At 44.0% G+C, this 16,809-nt stretch overlaps 1 protein-coding gene across 3 annotated transcripts in view; it reads right to left on the bottom strand.

Moving 5' to 3' along the window:
• Nucleotides 1-16,809, bottom strand: part of RASAL2 (RAS protein activator like 2) — a 151,126-nt gene that overhangs the window by 26,419 nt on the left and 107,898 nt on the right. For all 3 annotated transcript variants that reach the window (XM_068417103.1, XM_068417104.1, XM_068417105.1), the window contains exons 5-9: nt 16,277-16,386; nt 6,091-6,244; nt 4,454-4,552; nt 3,091-3,645; nt 579-723 (exon numbers count right to left, since the gene is read on the bottom strand). In XM_068417103.1, the coding sequence (XP_068273204.1) occupies nt 579-723; nt 3,091-3,645; nt 4,454-4,552; nt 6,091-6,244; nt 16,277-16,386 (1,063 nt within the window). The remainder of the gene's footprint in view (nt 1-578; nt 724-3,090; nt 3,646-4,453; nt 4,553-6,090; nt 6,245-16,276; nt 16,387-16,809) is intronic.

Raw genomic sequence — 16,809 nt, 5'->3', positions numbered from 1 at the left:
TCAACCAGATACCCCTGAGTACATCTAACCCCCTACGTGGTGGCACTTCAGCCTCAAGTGAGTGTAGAAGCTTCTTTAGCATAAAAGGAGATCAGTGAAATAGATGCTTCACATTCATAACCCTTCCTGAAATCTCCACCTAATTGTATTGCACATGATACCAGATTCACTCCTGACACCACAACATGAGGTATCAGATGGAACAATCACCACTGCCCACAAATCAGCTGCAGTATGATACCTCTTCATCACAACTAGAGACACAAAAGAAGGTTACCCAGAAAATCATAACGTGGTGATACAAACTTTAAGAGGGACTCAGATACATGAAATCAAGTTTGCCTTTCCTTGGGTGCTACTCCTGCAGGCACCAAAGAGCATCTTCCCCTGTGTGAAGGAAGGGCATCCAGAGTAAGACAGCATGTATTTTGCCATCTGGATACTCGACACCTAGGCTCCGTGCTGAGGCCGTTCCTTCCCATCCCACATTCCTAGGTACATGAGGCTTCAGTCATGTTGCAGACAGTTCAGGGTTAGCCCTTGCAATGCAAACAGGTGACAGACAGGCACTTTCTTACCTAGTGCGTCGTGAAGATACTTCTGTCCTACCAACTTTAGGTATTCCTCAATAGCTTTGGTAGCAAGCGTGTTCTCCCTGAAGATCAAGACATCATGCTCCCCACAACGATCTACCTCAGACATCACCAAATCCGTCAAGAAGTCCTGAAGAAAAAGGGCAAATGGCAAGAGGTTATTTTAACCAGAGTCAGTCATCCAGGCTACCTGCAGAAGCCAAAAAGGAAGGATAAACAGAGGAGCCAGAGGATTACTGAAATAATTGCCCAGCTTGGGATGAGGGGTGCAGATACTACATGTAGTATGGGCCAAGGAAATAGCTAGGGCTCCTCTTGGGTCTATTGTATTTATAAATGTTATAGGTCACAAATTATAAAGGGAGAAGCAATAGTCTCTAAAAGAAAACCTTTACAGCCAAGCTTGTGTTTCAGTTTAGAACCTGAACAGAAACCTTCACCAGTTTGTTTATCAGTGGGTTTTGTCTGCTGAAAGAAACCATCATACGATATTTATCTTTTAATACTGAATATTACATAAAAACTTGGATTTAAAAATCCAAGATGGAAGTTAAGCACAAGCTCTTACAGCTTGGTGAAATTTAACTAAAAAGGATGGCCTATATAAATTAAATTCACAAACCAAAAGCAGTTCAGGATTTGGGAAAAAGTTAACACACTTGCTGTGGATCTGTGTGGCTTAACTTGAACTGTATTCAAATGCCCAGGCAGGGACCATCAGCAAGCCTTGATACAGTGAATAACCTCTTGATATAGGGTCTAATTCTACGCTAATACTTATTTCCTGCAGTGATAACTTTATGTGAGCCGAGGACACTCAGCATTTCACAAGGAATACTTGGTATTTTGCAAGATCCAATGCAGCCACTGTAAAGTTTTCCAGAAAAGGAAGCATATTTCTCCTATATTTCTCTCTTTTTTTTTTTTTAAACTGTTTCAAAAAAGAAAAACATCCTCCAAAAACCCAACCACCACCCTGAATTAGGGCTGAGTGACAACTGTGACTTGCTGGTTCTGCTGCAAACAGCAGCACCCCCCAAACAGTTCAAAGAGTGCTGTAGGAAGGTTTCATAACCGCATTAACTACAGAAGCCATAAGGCACTGCCAGCATATGAGTGTAAAATACGCAGAACAAATTACGTATGATAAATATAGATCAAAAATACATTTAGTACTCTTGGTTCTCAATCCATTATTGCTGTTCCTTTTCAAAAAAATCTAAGAGAATTATTTTCACCTGGTGCAAACTGGGTGAATGCATCACGACCAACACAGCATGACCTGGAAACGCACCCTCTTTGCAGCTTTAGGTTGTGGCAGCCTAAGCTGCTCAATGCTTCCAGTAGATAGATGTTCAAACGTTCAGTCACAAGGAAGGCAAAGTTATAACACTAATTTATCTACTTGTTACAGCTAGCACTGCAGGAACCCAGAGCCCGCTTTCCAGTAGGATTTCAACACAACCCTACAGGAGCTGTCCCAGCTACCAGCTTCTCTTGATCAGACAAACAAATCAGTAAGGAATGAGTTCCTAGCACACACTGTCACAGAGGAGCAGCTTTTCCAAGACGTACATCAAGGGGACAACAGTAGAGAGTGGCACATGACTATGCAAACATAAAAGGACTTTTTTGGAGCAGTTAAATTAGGCTGTCCCTTGGATGTTGCTTACGGCCATCCTTCTGCATCTCTAACCCTCTAACTGGTGTTTGGTCATGCTTAACTTGCTCTAGCTGGCATTACTGGAAAAAGCTGGCTATGGCTTGGTACTACTCACACACCCACTTGGCAGGCAGCATCCAGATAAATCAACGCTTGTTAACGCTTCTCAGAATTTCCCAAGACCTACAGGATACTCTCCCACATTCTATTCAAAGAAACCAAGGCTCACTCCAACTGCTGCCTCACAGGGAACCATCAGTGTGCACCCAGAAGTCCTAATAACATCCTTGGGGCAGGCAGGATCACCATTAACTGAGTATAGATTCTCTAAATGGCCGTTCAAACGCTGACTAAATCAATGTTAGCATTGATTAGCTGACTTAGCACTGAATCAACAATGGCACCCTGCTGCTCATTGTATCAGGGACTTATTTATAGAAGTAATTCTCCAGTTTACTAATCTCTTGCTTACTTATCTCTTATCCTGGATCACGATTTTAGAAATACAGAAAAGGTTCCTGAACACTCAAGTGCAGGCCCTAACTTTTCAGATTAACATGAAGTTATATAGTTATATGTCTTATATAGTTATCCTCTCACTTATACTTTGGACACAGCATCTTTAAACTTTGTTTCGACTCTTAATCATTGCTGGTATCATGCCTATCTACGTGCCTTCCTGGCAGAGGGAATTGCCCAAGTCTTTTCAGATACTTTTGAGACCCTTTTCTCAGCCTTGCCCTGTCAGGCACCTTCTGCTGTTGCTTACGGTCATGCCAGCCCAGGCTTCCTAGTTTCCAGCTGAATTTCGTAATAGGAGTTGCCTGTTCTTACCTTAGCTCTCCCAGTGCTCTGCAGAATGTGCACCAAAGCACAAGCCATCTCTTCCTTATTCCTTACGCTGATCACAGGTTCCAGCACAGAGCACAGCATAGTGTAGTTGCTGGTAACAAACTCTGCAAATTCTTTGTATTGCTCCATGGGCAAGATGGTGATGGTCTGATAACGGGACTTTATCCGAATGGAAGGCCCCCCTGATTTCCCTTTGTTGGGTGTAGGCGTGCTGATAGGGTACCATTTTTCCACAAACTGGCGACCAGTTACACTGGCCATGGGAATGTTGACCAGGCCTATGTAATTGTTCTTGTCCTTTTTCTTCTTCTTCTCCACATCCTTGTAGATGTGAACTGTGATGCTGTGAAGAGGTGGTAGACCGTAGAACTCAAAGTGCTCTCCCCAGAAAATGTTGTCCGCGTTTGTTTTGCTGGTGGTGCGGGCGAAGAGAGTGTCATCAAGGCACAGCTCACAGAAGTATTTCTTCTTGGGGGCCAGGTCCTTTGCCTCAATGATCCAGAGACGGAGCACATTTTCAGCTCGACGGCAGTTGTCCTGTGCAGAAGAGAGAGCTCAGCTTTGATTCAAAATCCCTAAAAATTGAACATTTCGTCTTCTAAAGCAGCAGCAAAGGGCTGCCTTTTGTGTCCAAAGCAAGGACAGAATCAGAATTCAGAATCAGATCATCTGATCTTCAAAATCAGAATCTTTAGAAAAACGGACGTTTTCTAAAGTAGAGGCAAAGGCCTGTCTTTTGTGTGTCAAAGGTGGGGACTAGAACATTTTTCTTCTCAAAAAGCTGTATTTGAAATGGTTTAGAAAACAAACACTCTGCACAGGAGCCACTCAAAAGCCACTAGACTGGCCCGGCACACTGCATTGTTTCCTCTTGTGAGTAACTCCAAGAGCACTCTTAGCCTGTCCCTCCAAGGGGGTATGCCAGCTATGGAGGTGACTTATCAGATATTTACCAGCCTATCAATAACTTGACTCCCCTTCTCACTCCAGCTCAAATTCCTCTTTTTTTTTTTTTTTGTGTTTTTTTTTTTCTTCTCTCTCCAAACTGTGCCCTCACAGTAAACCATGAAACCTATGAAACCATGTTCCATCCTGTCTGAAACATCATAAGCAGGCACTGGGGCAGGGATCAGGACGCATGCCGACACATATTTATTCATTAAAGGTTTGACCTACTACGCTCACTAGAATAGTACACGGCAGCTTTTGATACCCTGATGAGCGAAGTTCTCCCCCGACTAAATTAATTGAGGATGCATCTGTGGGAAGCCCTGGTACACTGGACTAAAATCCAATCATACCACCTCCGTTACCCCGGTAATCTTATTTCTGCAGTTTCTATTACCTTATTTGGCTGCACTGTTCTGCGTAGGTTTTCCATCCACTTGTCCCTCTCTGCTGCAGAGGAACAACTGAAGCATTTACTGCCACTGGAGTAGGTTACCTGGAACAGATAAAGGACAGGCTGAGTTCAGGCAAGCCTAGGAGACATGTAAGGGGCTGCAAAAAGCAAGGAAGAAGATAAGCAATGCTTGAGCAACAAAGTAAATATGAAAAAGGCAGGAAAACAATTTGGGAGCCTAGAAGGCAGAGAGATTAAAACATCCTCAAAATGTAGAGGGGGAAAAAAAAGTCAGTTCAAATTAATATAAAAGTAAAGAAACATATGAGGAGCACCTGAGCCTGTTCTCAAAGATTTTTAAACAAGGCTTTAATCAGCTGGTTAATTTATTGTTTTAAAAACATTTGTTAATTGATCCATAGCTATTAAACGCAGTTTTCCCCATTAAGTTCCAAAGGCAGATGATTTGGTTACTAACAGTGCAAAGACAGACAGAAATAACAATGTATCAATATAAGGCAAAGCACGCTGGAAATGGTGTCTTCCGAGGGCCCATACATACAGCAAGAGTCTAAAACAGACCGAAGGAGTCCTGCTCTGATCCGGCCCCGACACGCGATGCCGTACACAGCTCTGCTTTCACGCGGGAGGGAACCACCTTGGTTTCTTCCACTTTCCCGTGGCCTTACAAGCTTCATTTACTCTTTCCATTCATTTGTGCACACAATTAAAAAGCAGTTTGAGGCAACAGCCTCAGAGCTAAGTTGTTGCCAGTCTTTTCACTCAACTCCCCAAACCTAAGCAAGCTGGGAAGTGCTTCCAACCCGGAGAGCGAGACTGAAGCGAACAGGAACAGCTCCTGGATACCTCCCGAGGGAGAAGGGCCTGCTGTGCTGGTTTTCTGCCAGAGCAGCTTTCCAGGTTGTAAACAGATCTTTGCTCCAGAAGTTCAGACACATCTGATTAATCCTGCCGAAGACAGACTGTCACCCACCCCTGCCGCGGCAGATTACGATGGCCTTGGACACATCCAAGTAGCACACACGAGTACAAGGTAAGGACTGTGCTCACACACACAGCCTGTTTCTGAAGCAAAGCTGGGAGCCATGTGGTGCTGCGCTGCAGCCTGTGCTGAAACAGCAAGCGGTTCTTTGCATCCCGCTCCGTGGTGCAACGGACGTGTCTGCAGTCACCAAAGCTTCTCCTTCGGCTATCGGCAAACCAGCTGAGCTAATGGGAAGGGGCTCTGACTGGAAATCCCATTTCTCAGTTATAGTATATTTTCTAAATTTAATTTTAGGTGAATTTGGAGAGGATGAGTACACAGCTTATGAACAACAGTACGTTTCAACCATACATTTGCATGCAAACTACAAGCGCTTAGATATTTATCAAAGTAAAAAGAGATTTTTCAATTAGAAGACGCAGTAATTGAAAAAGATTTCTCTCCATTGAGTGATTGATGCCATTAGCCTCAAGGATTTCAAAATCGCACGCTGGTTAGACAGCCCCCACCCAAACCTCAGGAGAGCAGCGGCTGCTGATCCGTTCTCCAATTACAAAGTCACAGCACAGCGTACTGCAAGGGTTCAGACCGACCAACAGCCTATAATCCACCGCGTGGTTGGAGCGTTCTTTACCTCAAAGCAGAAGTCTTGTCCAAGGATACTGCTGTGAAGTGCTTTGACAAAGACTTTTTCTTCTGACCCAAGATCCAGGGCCTCCACGGCGCTGCCTGGGCTCAGTAAAGACTCATGGGAACGGGACTCTTTCAGTTTTGGCAATCCACGTGACCTGTAGGAGAAGAAGGGGGAAAGGAAACATTATTTTTTCTCACAATTACCAAAGGAGTTGGCCAGATCCCAGAGAAAACTGCAACTTGTTGGCGTTTATTCAGAACAACTTCTACAATTAGTCTGGAAACCTAATGAAAATAACATGAGGCCAGTAATCCCAGATTCCTAGGGAAATATCCACCTACACAAGCCCAGGAAGTCCATTCCCACTGACCTAGAAATTATAGGTGCTGAGCCATCAGCGAAAGAACAACAGCAAAAACAAAAAGTTCAGAACTTAACTGCTGAAATTTAAAGAAACTCCATAGATAGGTTTGGGTATACTCCTGAAAATATTTACTACTTTCTAGATTACCAGATAAATGTTGCCTGTTAACAGCAAAAAAGGACACCAATTTAGATCTCTAAACCAATGCAGAATGACAGCTACTGTCATTAGAGCAGATGATCCCCTCGCAATACACCTGATTTTTCTTAATATACAAAGCTGTTATGCTAAAGTCAAATATGCAAATTATTTCCCACTTCACAATGCTCAAATGAGTTACCTCCATTTAAATTTTGCATTTTCTTCTTCAGTTGCTTCTTCCAGTTTTAAGTTTCCATTTTTTTTGATACCTCCATTCTCCTTTAACTTCCCCTCACTAAGACATACTGCTGCTCTTTTTCAGTTGTCTGGCCTGTAAATCCCTGAGCTCTACCAGAGCTGGCCTTTCACAGTGCCTTTTTATCAAGGCAGTCTTCTCTTTGTCCCCACCAGTTCTCAAATACTTCTCAAAGACACATCCCTCCCTCCACTACGCCGTAGCTTTTTGCACCCAACAGCAACATTATAAAATGTGCTCTAACACTTTCTGTATTCTCCCAATTCGACTGAATGCGACATGCGTGCACAGTAGGGAGCTCTGCTGCCAAACAGCACTGTAAAACGTGCTCAATTTATAGGTGACAGTGGCTTCACCTGTGCTCCTTCTAACCTCCAAACTGACACCTGCACTATAAGCTTGTGCAATAAAGTCATATGATACTTTAGGCACAACTAGCATTTCTGCTTCAGAAGATAAACACTACGTGCACACACATCTTATTTTTCCTTTAGCTGGAACTCAGTCAAAGCCTTCACAGATGGCCAACAAGGAGGAAAAGCACAGAGTCCCAGTTTAGCAGAAAAGGAGCTGTTTACCTGGCAGGTCTAGATTTTAAGATATTGAAGCTCGTGCTGGTCCCTATGCCTGTTCAGTGATCCATGAAAGTGCGCCATGAATATGGCTCCACATCAGCAAGTGTGACTGAGCACAAAGAACAGATGTGAAAGTATAAAGGCATCGGTTGTCGATACATTACGCAGAGAAAAGCAATGCTCTGAAACTTTCTCACCTGGGTTTGTCCTCACAGTATTTCCTCTTTTATTCAACTCCCAGTATCAAGGCTCAGTATCAAACAGAAAATGTTTAGAAAATGTATTTATGGAGGAGTGAAAAGCACAGCTACCTCTAACAGCTTCCTTGATTTTGAAAAATAAGTAGTTTTTATTTACTTCCCTCGCTTATTTTATACGAAAAAATCCTCATATTTTGTAACCTTAGCAAAATCAAATTCCTCCTACCCTTGAGCGATCCTATGGGGAAACAGAAAGGAAAACAAAAAACATTTGGAAAAGGCATCTTCAGTACTCCTAAGGCTGCTTAACAAAAACTTGGGTATCACAAAGAATATGTGCAAAGCCACAAGCAGAGCTCACCTGACTGCTCTTTTGTACCAAATGAAACGCTGAAGGTATTCTAGTAGATTCACGTACGATAAGATTTATTAAACAGCAAGGGAGAACTTTGTTCCCATTTAATATATTGCATGACCTCAGTGCAGGTAGCAAACCCCTTTCATCAGAGGGATATTACAAAGACACTGATTTCAAATGCAAAGCAGCAGCAGTGGTACCAACGCGCTGGCTGCACTGTGCAGGCTTTGTTATAACAGGTTACAGCAGCAGCTGTACCAAGGCAAACCTAAAACCTCAGCCATGCATAATTGAACGCTTGCTGCAGTTAAGGTAGGGCAAGTCTAAAATAAACACACCACAATACACCACTTTAATATCATCTCTGCAAAATCCTCTCTAATTTCTCCTCTCAAGAAAGCACTGCTGAGGTCACTTGGCTGCTGTCCCTACCCCAAACTCTCAGCAATTCCAGTCCTAACAAAGTACTTTGGTGCATGATGCAGGGGAGCTGGCGGGGAGCCTGCAGCAACTCCCGCCTTAGCTCTTGTAACAGAAGGAAAGCGTGGAGTGGTCACAAAGAGGGGGAAAAGGAGGGGAAGAAAAATAATTACCAAATAAAGGAGAAAGAAAAAGAGATTTTGCAAATCCCAGTGAAGCGGAGGCTGCACTTGGAGTAAGACAAATGAAGCACACCTACATGAAACAACTGTACAGCCACTTAGCAGTGCATCCCCAAATCATAGCGGTGCCACATGTCACGGCCTTCCCTTTCAAACTTCGTTCTCTGGGCTACATCTCAGACAATAAATCCTGCCGGGAGAGGAAGAAAGGCACAAAGATCCAGGAGTTCTTCCTCAAGCCTTAGGTTACAAATTTCAGACGAGCATCATGCCAGGCAGATACGCTGGGGCAAGAAGAAAAGTCACAGCCGCACCGGTACAGAAATCTCTCTCCTGGTCGGCTGTGCTCCCACCGGGCCCCGCGGGTGACACGAAGAGGCTCCCGGGTGCGTGTTGCCATGGAGCGGCCTCCTGTAAGGAGATTAGGGGGGGCTGGCAGCCGGGAGAGGCAGCAGAAGTGGCAAAGGTGACCTTTCCAGAAAGAAAGAAGTCCCTCCTCTTCCTTTCCTATGAGTTTAATGAGACCTGGACAGTTAAAGACAGTGGGAGAGAGTGAGGCACCTTCCAAGAATGCCTCCGAACAGCCTTTGGGGAGAGGGTGGGAGCAAAGGCAGGTACACACAGAAATTGTACTCCATGCTTCCACATCTCATCTTGCAAGTTAAATCTTTCAGTAGCATCTGTTCTGCTTCATTGCTCTTCTAACTGGTTAGCTTTAAACGTTTTGTGTTGTTCCAGATGAGCTGGAGAATGGTTAGAGTTGTTGACTCCTGGTCCTGCGGTAGAGGAATGTCCTAGCTATTTGAGCAATCCCTTGAAGTTACCATATTTAAAACAGCTCAATAAACTGATTAAGTGGCTTAGAATTGGCTCTTTATCTTCCATAAACACCACAGCAATGTCATAAAGTTGTTGGTTGGATGCAACCACACACATTTACAAACACAAGTACATGCGTTTGTAAGCGCCATCGTATATATTTCATCTATTGATAGATCTGCAAAACAAATCATCGACTTGTGCCTAAATCAGCAGCATCCCCATCAATAGAGGCAATAATTATACACAAATAATAGTTCTCTGCTGCTTTAACGCTTCATCTGATATTCTGAAGCTGTAAGTAACAATGAAGGAAAATTGCTTGCTGGCTTCCCTGTGGCATAGATGCCACTAACTTACATCTCGATGTCCAGCAAAGGGGCTGGATTAACAGGGTCTGTCCTGTAGTAGGTAGGAAGCTACTGGTAAAATGAGTATTGCTTCGAGTCCCTGTTAGGAGAGAGGTAATCCCAGAGAAGCAGATTACTGTAAACAGGAAGATCGCACATGCAAAAGGTGGGGGAAGGGTTGTTTGTACAAATCTCTTTCTGTTAAACAGCTCCATTAACAACACAAATCCTGTTTTAAATTACAATTAACCTCCCAAGATCAACTATTTTTTTCCTGCTGCTCTTGCTATATACTATTGCACACAAAAAAAAAGATTGCAAAGGACGACACATAAGTCCAGAGCAGTTACCAACAATTCTCACATAGGTATTCTCCATAATTTCCTTCCAACGGGAAAAGCAGGTGGAGGAGGAGCACGTCAGGGAACATTTTAAACTTCTCACCTCTTTTCACATGCTTTAGAGTACTGATCTTCAGAGCTGCAGAATTTCCTCCTAAATCAGAGCCCAGCCAATGCCCCAAACCACTGACCTGGCAGCTGCATGCGACAGCTACTGAAAAAGACCTCTTCAACACCACCATCTTGCTGGTCCGTCCCCAAGCTGACCCTCTCTCCTTGCACACCATAATTCGGTAATTTTCCACTACAGGCAGATCTCGGTTGTAAGCCGGGAGCTAGAAACCTCTGGCTTTCAGCGGCCGCCCATGGCACACAGCAGCCTATTAGTCAACTTCTATTATATTCTACTGTCTATAAGGCATGTAGGAGAAAGGGTTAAAGTCCTAATTGCTCTGGTTATGAAGCTCTCCTGCTGATTTTGACCTATTTAAAAGCCAACCTACAAAGCACAAAAGACTTGCAGTTACTGAGCTTACCAGGCAGAGCACTATATTGCTTGGAAAACAAGCCCGTGGACATCAATAATCCAAAAGATAAAAAAAAATTAAATGTATAGAAACGAACTACCAAGGAACAGAATCCCCTAATCTGTTTCCTTGACCAACAAACTGGTGTGAAGGCGAAGAATTCTGAAAAGAGTTGTTCAGCCCAAGCACCCGGCTAAAGCCATGTCTCTGCTGGTCTTACATGGAACTGTACGTCTGCATGCTTCAAATAACTCCAGCACAATACCCGTGTGTTTAGAGACACTCCCCGAGATCAGAAAGCCGAAGTCAATACTTAGCCACTCGCAAAGGCACAGGAGAGAGCTTGGACTGTAACGCAGTGACCTTTCTGCTCAGCGCTGCGACGCCAAATCCCAGCCCTGCTGAACTGGACCCTAACGTCGGCAGCATCACCCGCAGCACCGCTGCGCTCTACCAGGGCTGCAGCAGCAGGTTTCCCCGTGCGAGCGTTCATTGTGTAGGCACCACACCCTGCTTCGTTTTCCAACTGCCAATTAGCAGAGCACCCCATTACTCGCTCAACAATTCTACAAGTCTAACCAGTTTCATTATTATTATTTAGTTTTAAATCAGAAACTCCAGGTAACTTCAGACGCAAGTTCTACTCAGCTGCAATCAAACACTGGCTTTTTCTGAGCGTGTTGCTTTAGCCTTCTGTCGAGATTCTGGTCTTGTTTTGCAAGGCCCTACCCAAAGCCTCATTGTTTGAATCCTGCATTTGCAAAGCCCTTCCCTGCCTGCCTGCTCTCCCTACAGATCTCAGCTTGTCTAACAGACACCTCATACGGTGCAGCCAAACAGGCTGCTGGATTTCACTGTGGTAGTGTTCTCCTAACTCTACTGGAACCACATCTCTGCTATTATCGCTTCAAATTCTTTTGTTTTGCTGCACCAGAGATGTTTAACCAATTCAGTTTCATTTTACTGCTCTGCAATTCATAGGTGAATGCTGTGTGGAGGAGCCTGGGGTTTGCAGAAAAGCACCAGCCATTGAGAAGTGTGTTTTTATAACGAGGTCACACGAGCCTGCAGACAGGACAGAGCAGTGTAGCCCAAAGGTGAAGGTTTGGGACAACAGGCGTAACGGTGAGATCTTGTTCAGTTTTCACTGAAAAACAAAACGGTTGAAAGAAATATGTTCACCAGCCCAGGAGTGAGACGCCTCTCTGGAAACAAACCACTCCTCCCCTTTCCCCATACTCCAGTGTGCAGATAGAAACAGATAGGCTGAATGAATACAAAGTCTGAGTGAGTCAAGCCTTAGTAATGCCTGTGTAGCACAGATTTTTATCCTTACGTCTAAATTAGGATAAAAATCACCCACTTTTTTTTTTTTTAAAAAAATGATTAAATTAGAATGAACAAATATAAAAACCACGGCAAGACCTGCTTCTATTATTTATACAACCTGTGCTATTTTCACACTGCAAAGAAACCAGGAGGGAGGAGCGAGAACTTACCGAAAGTAGAAAGAGCTGTCGTTGGAGCAGCGATACCGTCTCACCATGAAGCCCAGCGCCATGGCTACCCGCTCCCCTGCCACCCGCCGGAGCCCATTCTGAGCCAGCACGCAGCGGATCCTGCACTCGCCTACCACTATCTGATAATGCCATAAAATGACTTTTAGTAAAGCAGGAGGATTCCCACGTGGCAATAAATCCCAACAGGGCAAAACCCTCCCAGCTGTCCGCAGAGCTTTATTGCAGTCGCTGAGACCATATGCAGCCAGTCTCAACCGTCTTCGCTCCCTCACCATAAACACAACTGAGGCGAGAACCATCGGTCCACTTGGAAATACTCTTAAATTCCTGGCCACAAACTGAAAATATTAATTTGGTCTCTCTTTTCAAATGTAATTTTCCTTAAGCCTTTTCTCATGCTTTTTTTACATGTTTTATACATTACTGACACTGAGAAAATGTTAGAGACATGTGTGGGTTGAAGAGCTCCAAGAACGCAGTGGGAAACAGGCTAGAAAAGCTGGGAAAGATGACACGGTACCATGGTGCCAGACAGCCTCATGGCGAGAGCTATCGATAACCTGGTGAGATGCTGTGCTGGCCACACCTCCCAAGAGCTTCCTTCACATCTGGCGTGGGTCACAACCGAATAGATAGTCTAAGTGTTCTCACGTTAGTGCCTCGTGAAGACAAAACATGAGTATTCGAGTACAACAGAGCGCCCAGCAAACAACCTGAACCTGGAGTAACAGAAGTGATGGGAATTACAGACTGAGAGGTTGGGGATTTCTACAGGACACCTGGATGGGGACCCACGGTGGGCTCATTTCTGGAGGGGCACTCCAGCTCTCTCCTCTACCCATTCACTAACACAGTCAACACCGAAACGAAGTTTAAAAGCCAGAAGAAGTAGGTTGGCCAATTGCTTTCCACTGAAACCAAAAATCTGATTATGAAAAAATCTGCAACTTATCTCCGTCACTCCTTCCTACAGCATTCCTGAATCCTTTCGGCTTTAAATCACCTCTGAACAGATAGCATCCATCCTCCGTCACCATCTGGAACGCCATGCAGTGTTACAGTATCCCAAATCTTGATGTGCACCAGGATAATCCTCCTTACTCCAGAATTTTTTAGGTATTTATCTATAAACGTCTCCTTCTTAACAGGACCCAAACACCTCAAAAGCATGAGAAAAGTAACATGACAGCAGCCTCTATTTCCTTCTAATCCTTGCGGGGTTTTAATTTATAAAGCTACAGAACACTTTCTTTGAAGGCAGGGCTCTCGTATTTGTCAGAGCAAGAAAAGGTAGATGCTATCAGTCAACCTGGCCCTGAAAACCTGTGTAACACCATGACATCACCCAGCATCGCCTGCTTGAAACGGGAAAGGGCTGACTCACCGGGGCAGGACAGGGGAGATTTTACTGCAACAGATCGAGACTCATACAGAAAGCTGGGAGAGCAGAAGGGGAGAGAATGGCAATTCCTCTCATGAATTAAGAGTCAGCTGCTATGTGTTATCTTCTTTCACGCAGAAACAGTTGTCACTGATTTGTCCCATTGGAAAAATCCCAAACAACAGCATAATTCTAAACACAAATCAATCTTTTTAGCCTCCTCTTTCTTCCAGCCCATCTCCTCCCAGGATACTAATCTGTTCCTCATCTTCAATGCTTCATTCCCACATGGTTTCCAAGTTGTTTTTCCTGCTATTCTACCCACCAATCACATTTTTCAGGCACCCTTAGATACAGAGGGAAACATATGGGAGGGGAAGGAGAAATTATTGGCAAGTTTCACTTTACAGTGGAACTGAATTTCCTTTATGGTTTTATTTATAAAATACCATTAGAAAAGTAGTATCTTTAACTAGAAACTTTCAAAGTTGGTGTATTCAATTGGTGCACTGTCTGATTAGACCACAAATGCAAAGCGAACTTCATTAAACCTTCAATATTTTCACCAAAAGGTAACTACAAGGTTGAGTAGTGCTGTTAAGTTCTGTTTGGAAAGAAATTTGCACATGAGCAATTTGCGACCCTCACCTGCAGCACGAGGCTTCAACAACCTTAGGTGAGGCTCATGCTTTTGAACAGCAATACTCATTTGTGCAGATTTATCTCCAAATAAACTTCAGCTCAGCTTGCTTTCCACATAGCTTGGCTGCTCTCAACTGATCTCCCTTGCCTCCAACCCGGGCCCTCTGTTCACTTCAGCACACCTACCTCTGAAAGGAGGAAGGTCACACGGACTGGTTATCAAAAATGCTTCGTTAGTAGTAAGTGACCATATCAAGTCACAAAACCCCCAAAACACTGCCCCACCTCCTGCCCTAGAGACGCAAGACGCATTGCTAGAAGGCTAGTGTAGAGGCCAAAGGAGGAGGGTGACCAGATGGCAAGGAAAGACCAACCACCGCCTTGTCCCTGTCTAACATCCTGCACATTGCTGGCTTGCCAGGGCTCTGTCCCCCAAACCTCTCCGTGGACTCTGCCGCTGGAACTTCTCAGTTCATTTGCTCCTGGATCCCCCTTTTTAAATCCATGCCAAGGAGACCAGAGAGGACTGACAGACCAGACCAGCCTATGCTTAATGCCATCACACATGCATTGGATTTTATGCTTTGCAAGCAATCAGAGAAAATCCACAGTTCATTCAGGTCTAGCTGACAATTCGTGCCCACACTGGCAAGGAGTAGAGGGGGATCCAGTTTTAAAGAGAAGGCGGCTTGTGTATAATACCATGTCTTAAACCAAAGTTGTAGGGATTAATTGCAGCTAAATTGATTGGCTTTGCCAGAACCACAGCATTTCCCTTACACTGCAAAAGGAATTATCATCAGTCCACATTCACCACAAGTACCAAGTTAAGGAAATACAAATACATTGTTTATGGCAAAGAGATTTTTGCATTACAAAACTTCAAGCAAAGCTGGTTACAAACAACTGTAAAAATAACAGGTACTTTATCACATGGTGGCATTATTTAACATGCTCACCGAGTTGCCTTTTATAGCCATGTTGCAGCTCCCTGAAAATAGGGATTTATAGCAAAACTTGACTCAAGAAAGACTGGGTGGACATTACTATGACTATAGGAGCAACATCATCCACGTCATTAGTCACATCTGGTAAGCAGCAGTCTCTTCTGTAACTTGTGAAGTTAACAAGACCTCTAACATCCGAAGCCCTGCTATCTCCACGATTTTACGGTGCTGCCTTTCAGATGGGGAAGATAGCACCATTGATTGAAGCAGCACAGCATGACAGATGCAACTAATGAATTCAGCTCAGCTAAAGGAGAAGGGAAAATGCACTAAATGTAAAATCACAGAAGCCTGCCGTGGCCTTAAGTACAGGGCAACCGATTTTTCACTCAATCTAGTTCTCCTGCTGGGCTACTGTGGAACGTAACGCAGAGTAATGTTTAATAAAAACAATCAAGAGACTTTACAAATAGTCAGGAAAAACTGTGAGAGCTTTTGCTTGCCCCATATACAATCCATTCCCAGTCTGAATCACCAGCCAAAAACTAAACAAGCAAGAATATATAAAATGGAACACTAAGATGGTCAGAAGTTACTGAGTTTTCCAGTTTTCTGAAAAACACTGTCTGTTCATTGCAGTAACACTGCAGTAACGACACAATTGACTGACGTGAGCAAGGATTCTTAGTGTGCCTGACCTGCACCGAACGTCTTGGTGCTTTGCTAGTGCTGGCTGAACGGATCTGCTCGCACCAGCATAATCCCTCACGCTGGCCGCTGCACTGATCTGGGGATAAGTATTGCGTGCATCAAGGCGAGTTTCTCTAAAGCTGATCAATCCAATGGTTTTGTATCATCAAATTTACAGTCTGCAGCTCATTTAAAACAGATGCAGAAAAAGGTATTTGAGTCCATACGCTTAACTTGAACTTTTCATCAGCTTTTAAGAGCAGTAAAAGTTTTCAGTCCTCTGTCAGCAGTACATGGTATACTAAATAACTTCTAACATACTAGAGTCAGCGCAAAACCCACCCACCTGCCAGTTTAACAATAAATCTCCTTCCTTGCTCTCGTTCTGTGAGCACATACACATGCTGCATGAAAATTCTGTGAAGAGCCTCTGGATGAGGAGAGGTTGTTGTGGGAGATGCACTGAACCTTACCTGTCATCAGCGTTGCGGAGAGATGGGAGACGGAAACTTGTGTTCCTGTCCAGTTTTGACTGACTCTTTGTCCTCTTGATGGACCCTTTCAGACGTTTACTGAAGAAGCCCTAAAATGAGAAGTTGCAGAAGTGAAACAGGGAAACCGATGCCAGTAATCAATCAATCAATGCACTGTCCCCGAGATCCAGCTCAGCAGTGATTCCCGCTGACGACTACAGAACGCGATGTATTGGGATTCCTCCGAGCAGGAAGACAGGCAGGGCTAGATTATCAATGACAGTTCCAGTGTGTGATAGCTTCAAATTGCAATAATTAGCACTACTCACGTTACAGGTGCACTCCAATGAATTCCAGCTATTATACAAGAGACCCAAACCTCCACAATTATCGTTTAATTAGAAGTAGTCTTACATATCAGTATTTGTTCCTACCTCCCCTTTCCACGCCATGTTATTAATTCTTGGTTAGATTAAGAGTACAAGATGCCTTTTATTATGAGCTTCTACTGCACCCACAGTTGCACCCAGGTT

Source organism: Nyctibius grandis, chromosome 21 (assembly GCF_013368605.1).
Source record: "Nyctibius grandis isolate bNycGra1 chromosome 21, bNycGra1.pri, whole genome shotgun sequence".
NCBI lineage: Eukaryota > Metazoa > Chordata > Aves > Nyctibiiformes > Nyctibiidae > Nyctibius > Nyctibius grandis.
This window is presented reverse-complemented; position numbering and strand designations above follow the sequence as displayed.